Source organism: Vombatus ursinus, unplaced genomic scaffold (genome assembly GCF_900497805.2).
Source record: "Vombatus ursinus unplaced genomic scaffold, bare-nosed wombat genome assembly UNPS02015106.1, whole genome shotgun sequence".
Taxonomy (NCBI): domain Eukaryota; kingdom Metazoa; phylum Chordata; class Mammalia; order Diprotodontia; family Vombatidae; genus Vombatus; species Vombatus ursinus.
This window is the reverse complement of record NW_020954884.1, coordinates 450,703-461,847: the sequence shown is the minus strand read 5'-3', so window position 1 is coordinate 461,847 and position 11,145 is coordinate 450,703. Positions and strand designations below refer to the sequence as shown.

The 11,145-nt window shown below is 35.2% G+C and overlaps 1 protein-coding gene across 2 annotated transcripts in view; it reads right to left on the bottom strand.

Annotated features, from left to right (window-relative positions):
- Positions 1–5,107: 5,107 nt before the first annotated feature.
- The window catches only part of LMBRD2 (LMBR1 domain containing 2), a 59,173-nt gene continuing 53,135 nt past the window's right edge, over positions 5,108–11,145 (bottom strand). For both annotated transcript variants that reach the window (XM_027846265.1, XM_027846266.1), the window contains exon 18: positions 5,108–10,222. In XM_027846265.1, coding sequence (XP_027702066.1) covers positions 10,162–10,222 — 61 coding nt within the window. In that variant the 3' untranslated portion in view covers positions 5,108–10,161. The remainder of the gene's footprint in view (positions 10,223–11,145) is intronic.

The following is an 11,145-nucleotide window of genomic DNA, read 5'->3' as shown; positions in this document are numbered from 1 at the left end:
GTTACGCCCCTGGTCAATTCCCACCTTTAATCGTATCTAGGTTCCATTCTCCCTTGGCCACCTGGTCCAGGTCCCTAGCCTTTCAGTCACCCCAGACTACTTGGCCACTCCTGGATCCCTCCCACAGTCTTTCTGTATATAAGATCCATTAAGGGGCTCAGATTCTTATAATCTAGCCAATAGCTCACTAATGTTCAGATTCCTTAATGTCTGGTCAATATGACAATATTCTAATAAACTTTGTCTTTGGCTGAAAGAAGGCTTGGGTCGAATTCATTCGGGCAGCACCTGCATATTGTGATTTTGGGATCCTAGCACCCCTAACCCCTAAACCTCAACATTTCCAAAGCTGTTCCTTCTAAATCGCAAAATTTGTGGTTCTGTGAAGTCACAGGCTAGCTGATGTGCATTGATGAAACTGCAAAATCTCTACCAACCCTCCTCCCCACCAAACAACAAAAACCCAAAAGAAAAAGAAAAGAAAAACTGAATATATTAGAGACAGCTTCACAAATAGATAGAAGGCTGAGTTCTAAAATGAAGGGCTGAATTATTCTCCCATCTCTGATACTTAATAGTCATTCAGTGTTAGGCCACTTCACCACTCGCAGCTTCAAGAAACTCACTGGGTCACATTTACTGTCATAGAAAAACTGTAATCAGTTATAAGGTAGTATTTAAATTTGTCTTTCCAAATTTGTGTCCTAGAACATAATCAAATGTTGTGAATGTTCTGTTTCTCTCAAAGTATAAGCCTTACTTTTGCTGTTCAAATCTTTATACACTAATCAAATCTATTTCTGTTCCACTTTACTCTGCAAAATCTTTCTTATCCTTCTGTTGATCTTATTCTGTTAGAAAAAGAAAAATGAGGGGGCAGCTAGGTGGCACAGTGGATAGCGTGCCAGCTCTGGAGTCAGGAGAACTTGAGTTCAATTCCAGCCTCAGACACACAACGTTCACTAGCTGTGTGATTCTGGGCAAGTCACTTAATCCCAATTGCCTCATATAAAAACAAAACAAAACAAAACAAAACAAAATGAAAAGAAAAAGAAAAATGGAAGTGATATGGATACAGCATATGGCACCCTAGGGGTTAAGGAGAATATTAAGGGTTACTTTTCCAATACATTGTGAGGTCCCTCCTAGGGGAGAGAAGGGGGGGCTCATCCTGTAACTTGAGAACATCCTAAAGTCCTTTTCTCCTTATTTTGAAACACCATAAAATTAAATCCTTATCCTATAACACAACATTCTTCCTTATCTTGAACCACCATAAAACACATCCTCATCTGGAACATCTGCAGGCTGTATAGAATTTTGCTATATAAGTCTAGCTACCCCTAAATATCAGTTGCCTCACTTAGCCCTGTTGCTATTGGCCCATATGCTTTAAGAGTCAGTAAAGCTCCCACTGACTATGAGAATATCTAAGTGAATTCTGAATCAGATTTCACCAGAAGATTTCAACATTCCATTAACTTCTCAACCCTTTCTGTCACTAAAACCCTCTCCTATTGCTTTGTTGTACCAGTTAGAGTAGATCACAAGAAGCATGATCATCATTATGGATTAGAACAAAAAAAGTTACGTGTGAAATAATAAAGATTTTAGCAGCAAAAAAAAGTTACTGGTGTATCACATTTATCTGTATAACTGTCCTTCTCTTTTAAATTGTAAGCTCATTTTGAGGAGAGCTGTGTAGTTCATATCTTCTTAGTAACCCCGGCACCTAGTATAGCGCTTTGAACACAGTAGACTTTTCAAATTAGTTGAAATGAATTGAATCTTTATGACCCCATCTACTTTTGTAACTTCGGCCACGTCAGTTGCTGCTATTTTCAAAGTTCAAATTATGGAAAAACCATTACTAAAATCTATGAAGCTCCAAACTAGCCTTGCTCAGAATTGATATGGAAAGATGTAGTACCTATAAGGCAGGAGAATCCTTAGCACAAGACTAATAGAGAACTTGTGGGTGCACAGACCATGATTTTGTGAGAGAGGATTACATGAACCTCCTGAAATAGCAGTGGTGAATATGGTGTTCATTCCAGTTTTCATTTTGATGAGTCCTTGCCAAGAAGGGTAAATAACCATTCTGATCATATGCAAAAAAATCTGTAAGTAACCACTGTAATTACTCAATAAAAATGATCACACAAAAAATCTATGCTTTGGAAAAATAAGGCATCAAAGTTTGGTAGACAGTTTATAGTAGTTGTCATGAAAACTCGTTTAAAATGGTTGTATTAAAACTATCTATAGTCACACGAAAAAATGCTTTAAATCACTCTTGATTTGAGAAATGCAAATTAAAATAACTCTTAACCACCTGACACCTATCGGATTGGCTAATACAACAGAAAAGGAAAATGATAAATGTTGGAGAGGATATGGAAAAACTGGGATACTAATGCATTGTTGGTGAAGTTGTGAACTGATCCAACCATTCTGGAGAGCAATTGGGAACTATGCCCAAAGGGCAACCAAACTGTGCATACCCTTTGATCCCACTATACCACTGCTAGGTCTTTATTCCAAAGACATCAAAAGGGAAAGGACCAATTTGTACAAAAATATTTATAGCAGCTCTTTTTGTGATGACTATGAATTGGAAACTGAAGGGTTGCCCACCAATTGGGGAATGGCTAAACAAGCTGTGGTATATAAATGTAACAGAACACTATTGTGCTATAAGAAATTACAAGCAGGATGATTTCAGAAAAACCTGAAAAGACTTACATGAACTGATGCAAAGTGAGCAGAACCAGGAGAATGTTATACAGTAACAACAATGTTGTTTGATGAATAACTGTGAATGAGTTGGCTCTTCTCAGCAATACGATGATCCAAGACAATCCCAAAGGACTGAAACTGTCTGAATACAGCCTGAAGCATGCTATTTTTCTCTTTCCTTTTTTTTAAGAGTCTTCTTGTACAAAATGATTAATATGGAAATGTTTTACATGATTGTGTATGTATAACCTACATCTGACTGCTTACAGGCTCAGGGATGGGAGAGGGGAGAAAGGGAGGGTTAACAAATTTGGAACTCAAAACTTTTTAAAAAATGTTAACAATTATTTTAACACGTATTTGGGCAAAAGATAAAATGTTATATATTTAAAATGGTTGCATCCTAGTTTTGCCTTAAAAAACTCCAAACTCAAACTGGGACTGAGGGCCTCATTTAAAAGCTTAAAATGCTGTGTTGATGCTGGAACACACAGAAGGAATATTAGCACATGGAATTTCCCTTAGAAATAATAATTTTTCCAAATTGTTCTCACTCTCACATTTCCGGGGCCTGTGCAAGGGATTTGGAACTGGTTAGCTTGGAATATTAAATAGTTTTATATCCTGGAAAGAGGGGGAGAAATGTGAGGAGTGACAATATATTTCAAAGCATGTCTGGGCTCAGTAGGGACAGGACAGTAAGTCTGAAGAAAAGCCATTGAATGCTTTTTTTTAAAAATACTTTGTAGGTTAGGTGTTAGTCAAAAAGGAAAGTAAACGTTTATTAAATGCCTACTGTGCCAGACTGTACAAGGTGCTGAGGATACAAAGACAAAAAAATTAAACAATTTCTGCCCACAGGGAGCTTATATTCTATACTACTGTCCCTGAAGTGTGCAAAATGCTCACACTGCAATCACATCAGATCAATTTTTTTTTTGAAAGGATGAGTGCATAGATAGGAAGGGTAAGGAGAGATGATGTATCTTTAATAATTATTAAACATGTTTGGCTACTGTACTGTAAATTCCTTTCACTTGCCACTTCAAAAGAATAGAAATGCAATAGTGATGCCACAGTGGTAAAGAACATAAGCCTTGAGGCTGACCCAAGAAGGGAGAGTTCTATCAATTCTAGTTCAAAGATTTCTGAACTCCATCTCCTGTCCCTTTTCACTCCCACTGCAGTTTCCCTAGATCATACCTTCCTTATCTCCCAGTTAGACAATCAAGAATATTTGAGGCTTAAAATCTTCAGCCTTGAACTTTTCATCATTATTCTCATCTGATGCTACTCAAGGGTCAAACCAAAAGTAACATAAGTCAAGCAATTTCTCCCATGTGACTTGGTTTTCCCCTTTCAGAACACAAAGGCATTGCCCTTTATTGAGAGCTTTATTGAGAGGATGGTTCCAACTCAAGACTGATTCTCCTAGGACTCATACCTAGACATGAAACTCAGAGGAAAGAAGCTGCTTTCTTTCCTTTTCCTTAAGAAACATCGTTCTCTAGGAAGAAAAGCAGAATGTCACTGTCAGACCAGGAAGGGACCTTTTTGTACAATAATTTTGTACAATGTTCCTATTTCAGATAAGGAAACTAAAGCCTGCCTGGAGAGGGTATGTGACTTACTCAGAGCCAGTGAGTACCAATGCTGGACTTGGAAATCAGGCCTCCAGACTACCATGATTCCTTCTATTAGATGCCATGCTGTTCTGCTGTACTTTGTTTCCCAGAGTTATGCCTGAACAACGAATTTAATGATTACATAAAGTTTATTTAAAACTTATTTAAGCTTTTATGTTGAAAAGGGAAACTTCCCTTTACATATAGCAGGTGTCTAATGGTTGCTGAATTGAAATTATTCTGTTCTATACTGGAAATATTTCTCCAAGAATTGTTACTTTAAAAGCAGGTAGAGATATATATATTAAAAAAATAGCTATTTTATTCACTGTCGCCAGGATTCAAAGGAACTTGGGGACTACAAAACCAGTCTAAAAGGACATCTGCCTCTAATACTAATTCTCTCAGGACACTATGGGGTCTCTGTAGCAGTTCTAATGTCTATTTTCTTAGTACCATATTGCTCTCTGGAAGCCTAAGGAACAACAAGAAGTTAATGGTTTCGCCTGCCTAAACCTGGTTTGGATTTTTGTTTTCTTAGAATCACTATTTTATTGGGGGTAGTATTTGTATATTCCACAAAAATATCATGAGGGAAATGTAGAAAACCAGGTACTGTCCTTTTAAATCAACTCTTTGTTGGGATAAAATACAACCCGTGTATGCCCTAAAAGACAGCACAAATTGAAAAGCACATTAATATTTAGCAACATTTGTTGAGAGATCCAAGTTGCACAGCACTGATTTTAGAAAAGGATTTTATTTCGTGCAAGTCTACAATTGCCTATATTTTAACAGTTGATCAAATATACATTCTTGTAAAAAACTGTTACATCACCAATAATTTAACATAGTACAGGAAAAAAAAACTGATTTTATTGTATGCCATAACCAAAATGGAAGGCTATTATGCAGAGATAAGGCAAAAGATTGCTACTCTGCTGAGAAACAGCACTAATACAGTCTTTTCTAAATACAAATCGAATATACACTAAAGTTTTACAGCACAGAAATTACACAAATAGGTAAAACTTCCAACCAACAAATTTTCAGATCATATGAAACTAGTAAAATAAAAGAAGTATCAGGCGAGAGATAGTCTGTCACTGAATTTTATGTAGTAATTAATAGCTGACTGAAGATAACATTGGCATTGTGCACACAAATCATAGCTAACCTACTGACAAATTATGTGCTCAGACACATCTGTTAATTTACAGATTGGAAGGAATAAACTAATAGTTTATTTGATTTTCATATGTTCAAATTAAAATACAAAAAGTAAAACCAACATAGTTCATTCAAGACGTTAGATTCCCAGCATATTTTGGTAAACCTAAAAAAGGACTGAAGAATGGAGGGAGTCTCTTAATTTACTACAACTGATAGGCTAGAGGTACAATTAACAATGGCAGAACACTGCTGTGGGGAAGGAGTCAAATGATTTCAAAATCTCATTTGAAAACAACAAAATACTGTTATTTACAAAAATGGAATAGAACAATTAAATGCTAGAAATAAAAGCATCAATGTGAGAGCACTTTTGTCATTATATAATTTATAAGTGTAAATCTGACTGCAGGAAATTAAAAGGCAACTCTATACATCCCCAGCCTTCAAATGTGCAGCATTTTGCTTGTACTTTTCAAACCAGAAAAATCCTTATTTCCATACCACTTTTCAATGTGGTCAGAAGCAAATCCATTGTTTCACTGAGAAATAATCACCATAAAAACCTAAACCTAACATGCTAAATGTCAAAGACATTGGATAGTGTCATACTGATAAATATGGAACGTTAGGTGGCCACAGTGAGAAGAACACCACCACAATTAACTCGTGCTGCACAATAACTTCCAAAAATGCTCAGTCCTGCAAAAGTAAAGCACTTCTAAACACATGCAAAAAATATGATCAAGTTCTACTTTACTGGATCATTGCATAAAAGAGAATTTTCAAGATAAATATATTAACTATTTAACCTAAGAATTTTACTGAAAATAAAATATACTCTTTTAGAATGAGAGAGAAAACATGGCAGTGTTCCTTATTTTCCTTTTTATTAATAAACCAGACATGCCTGAAAATAAAATAAAAATCATACTGATATCTAAATTAACAAATTCTCTGGGAACAGAGCTTTTTGAGCATGGAATGAGTTATGGGAAAGTTTAAGCCTCTTCAGCACTGGCTCCCTGGGGGCACTGGAATAATCTCAGGTGTCAACCACTCAAGGAAAGACCAGTATCCAGATACTTCTGAAGAAAGGGTCCCGAGACCTACATCCAGAAAGCATGGAGGAGCCACCCTGTCTTTGGTGTATTATGGTCTATCAGTTGGCCAGAGACAGTTTCAAGAGAGGCAGAATTACTCTTCATTCTGGGCATCAGTGGAAGAGTGACCAGTTGCAGACAGGGAATCTGGACCCTGAAATGTGTTTTCCTATATCACAGATGTTTTTATTTTTGGTAATGACATTTCTGATTAAGAAGAGAATATCATTAGAAAGCATTCTTTTTGCAAATAGAAGCATTATTACTGTAACTAAAAGGCTCAAAATTATCATCCAAATATTACCATTTTCTTTATTTGTAAGCCAAGCATTTTTGTTCAAATAATATAGTTTAACAATCATATTTTATGGTAGTAACCTAGTGGCCTGAAGAAATCCACATTAAAGTGCCTAAATAACATTCAGTTTTGTCATGTAGCACAATGTCATCCAATAGTGTAATGTACCTTTTCTATTTCAAATAGTGGAACTGGAAGCCAGAACCCAGCTCTTTCTATAATCTTCAATGTTCTGAACATAATTTCTAAAACAATCATCTCTAAGTAAGCAGGACAAAGATAATATAAAGATTTAAAAAAAAAATACTAGCAGTACAGTTTTAAAAAATGATGTTGTAGGGTAAGCCTCAGAAAACCAAATCACCTCTTAACATCTGAGGTTTAATAAAATATAATCTATTACTATGATTATCATTTAAGTGGGATTTAGGGATTCAAGTTTATGAAGACCTCTTACATTCTGATAGGGAGGCTGAAGAACAGCTTTTTGCCAATTTTTGCTCCTATAACTACTTTCTGAATCTGAGGCATAATCAAATAAAAATCAGAAACTATTTAACAGTCTGAATTACATTATAGTAGAGTGGTTTTAAAAAAATATTTTCTTCTATATATTAACTTTTCAAGAACTTCCCATTATGGTGCAATAAAACAAGGAAGATCACACGTGACTCAGATTTTGGTACTGACAATTTGACCAAATGTACCAAATTACATATAATCCTAATATTTATTATTATCAGCATTTAATTCTATGCTCTATATTTCTTAATTTTCCTAACTAAAATGGGAAATTCTTTGTCAAAGGCAACCCTTGAAAAGCTTAATTTAGCTCTGATTAATCACTGTTGTTTATTAAGTGCCTTTTTGTATACCAGTAGTAGGAGAGGAGAGGAGGTATTCATTTGGTAATGGAATTCCAAGTCAAGATTAGGAATAGGTCTCCATAGAACCAAAATAAAGATCTTCTAGTACTACCACTCTGATTTAAAGCTAATGAAACAGAGGCTGAGAAAGGGAAGTCAATAAACAAGCATTGATTATGACTCAGGTGACTTGCTCAGTGTCATACAGCTAGTTAGCTGGCAGAACTGGGACTAGGTCTGGAAGTGTTCTTTGTGCAACACCACACTGTCTCCTCTTTGTCTTTAAGGTTTCACAGTGATGCTCCTTTGACCACAGATATTAGAAAATACAATGTAGTGTGTGTGGGGGTGGTGGTGGGAGAACCAAAACCCCATTTTTTTTCCCCTTTGTCTCTGTCTACACTGCCATTTGGAGTTCATGAGAAAACCTGAAAAGAAATACCACTACATTTAAGGGAAAATTTCCAAAGTAAAGCCACATGATAGAAAACATTAGCAATAATAACCAAGTTATTTTCACATAGATGGAAAAAAAAAACCACATTATATCTACAGGTCTTGCCAGAGAGGTGTGTCAGTTTCTACACAAGAATAAGGAAACAAGAGAGTCCATTTCGTGAAGAACATTTTTTCTACCCAATACTTTCAAGTATAACTTATAAGGATGATGATGATGATAAAAGGACAGCTACAGTTCTTTGACTTGAAGTATTATAAATGTTAATCTAATATCCTCACATTATCCTTGCGAGGTAGGTAGATACATAGAAATATCTTCATTATGTAAAATGAAGAAACCGAGGCACTGAGAGGTTACAACTTGCCCAAGGAAAATCCATGGTGGCACTACATTCAGTACCAAAGCATCATTATTTCCTGCTTACCGCTCTAGGACCAACCACACTTTGCAAAGGGAAGAATGTGACTCAAAAAAAGAGTACCCCCTAAAACTACTTCAATATAGTATGGCACACCTTCCCATTATTATTTAGTCTGAATGTACTCAATTTCACTCTTTTTAGAAACTGACTAAAAATAACTAGATAACAGGGTTAACCATAATCCTTTGAGTACTTACATCATACTAAATTTATAAAATTACATAATACTAATTTTTTTAAAATTAAGCTTTTTTGAAATATGACTTGGGCAAAGTTCACTTTTCTAAAAATATATAACCTACTAAATTGTGTAAGGAGTGGAAAATATTTCAAGGATTTCACTCATTCATATTCACTTTGCAAAATAAAGATGGTGACTTAAAAACTAACACAACTTTGGCTTAAACACGAAACCAAAACAATTTTTTTTAAATGAGCATATTTACCCAATAAATTATTTACAATCTATTTTGGTTTGATACATTTTATAAACCACAATGTAAGTCCTAATCTACAGCATCTTTTGTATTAGTTTTTTTTTCTTTGAATGGAAAGAGCATGTGTCTTTTGTAAAAGCTTTACTGGTTACACAGGCACATGTTAAAATCTCGGATCTCTTTTTCATGTTCTTTGGATATCAAAAATAGTTGCCATTAACGCACATACTTTTCCTTGAACAGAAGGCTCAGGAGTTAAGAATACAAAAAAGCACTGAATTGGAAAATTTAAACTCATCTCCATCAAATTAAAACTGTACAAAAAAAAAATACAAAGATTTCCAGCTACTATCAAAAACTTAAAAAGGAAAGACCACTTGATTATCACACATGCAAAAAAAGTACTAATGTTGCCAATTAAAATAATTATACATGCAAAACACATTTATTTGCATATAAAGTTAAAGCAGATTACTGTGCTCTTGTGAATCATGGATAAGCCTTATGTTCTAAGATATGAGGTCTGTGAATATAATCACCATTTGATTTCTCCATTCAATTATCTATCCTTGAAAAATGCTGACAAAATATCTTCTTTTTAAATAACAAAATATATGCTACAAATGACAAGAAGAACTGTAGTGTTCTACAGATGTGTTACATATTACTTATTATTTTTAAACTACCTTTCAGAGAAAAAGATTCATTTCAACCAACCTGAAACACACAAATGTTTTTGCATGGACTGATTTTTAATATGAATTAAATGGACATTCCCATTATCCACTGAGAACACATTAAAAAGTTGCATCATATGTAATAAATCCTGTGAGAATATGGTACTCTACTACTTGATGAGAAATAAATTATTATACAAGCTGTAAGTTCTGTATTATTTTTTAACCCTAACTTGACTTTTTTTCTTCCACAATAGAAAGCAAGTTCTGAGGGCACACCAATGTTACAAATACTTTACAACATGAAAAACAACTTGGACATGCAGACTTCTAACAGTTAATCGTCTCCTAAATATTTTCAAGCTTTAGACGTCATCAAATATTTTGCTTCGAGACATTGATAGATATCTTCCACCAGGCTGATACCTAAAAAAAGAACATAAAAGAGTTAACTGAAAGGTTTTATGAAGTCAGGTTTGAAAAAAAAAATAATCAAGTTAATATAAACAGGAAGGAGTGCTATAATTTAACACTCACTATAATACATTATGCAAATTATTTGCTTCTGGAAATTGGTGACACTGGCTTCACTGTTCTTCACAGATGACAATCTATCTCCAGACTGCATTTTCATTGGCTTATTCTCCATATGTGGTATGCTTTCCTATATCATCTCTGCCTCCAGGATCCTCTGTCTTTGCTCAAGTCTCACACTGAGTTTTACTCGGCTCAAAGCCTTTCCAACTCTTCCTTAATCTTCCTGCCTTCCCTCTGAGGTTACCCGCCACCCACCCCCCATTTATCGTGAATATAGCCTGTTTGTACAGGGTTGTTTTCTATCAGAAAAAGGTCATCTTCACGGCACCTTCTTTCTGATTGTCAGAAGCCTATATCTTTAAATTAATATCTGGTACAACAGACTATCAGCATATATATTTTGCTAAAATTAATTTTCTCCCTCACTCCTGGCCAATAAAACAAAATTAAGAATTAAGAATTTCAGAGAATGACAATCACTATTAATGATAACAATTAGAAGCAAGGCTCAGAATGTGACCCACCAACCTTAAAGAAAAGATTAAGAAAATATGAATGGACACAACTCTGCAATCCACCAGGGACAAATGGTCACTACACTGGACCTCTTTTGTACACAGGACGCTTGTGTGTACCTACAACGGGGAGGCTGATACCATGCTTCACGACAGGCACCTCTTTCTTCAGCAGAGGTAAAAGCAGTGGAAGAAAGGTATGGCAGAGCTTGCAAACACAAGCCATCCTTACACCTCTATATGCTAGTTCCTTATAAGACACCAACTTAGCGGTGCTAACAAATCAGAAGGAAGGTG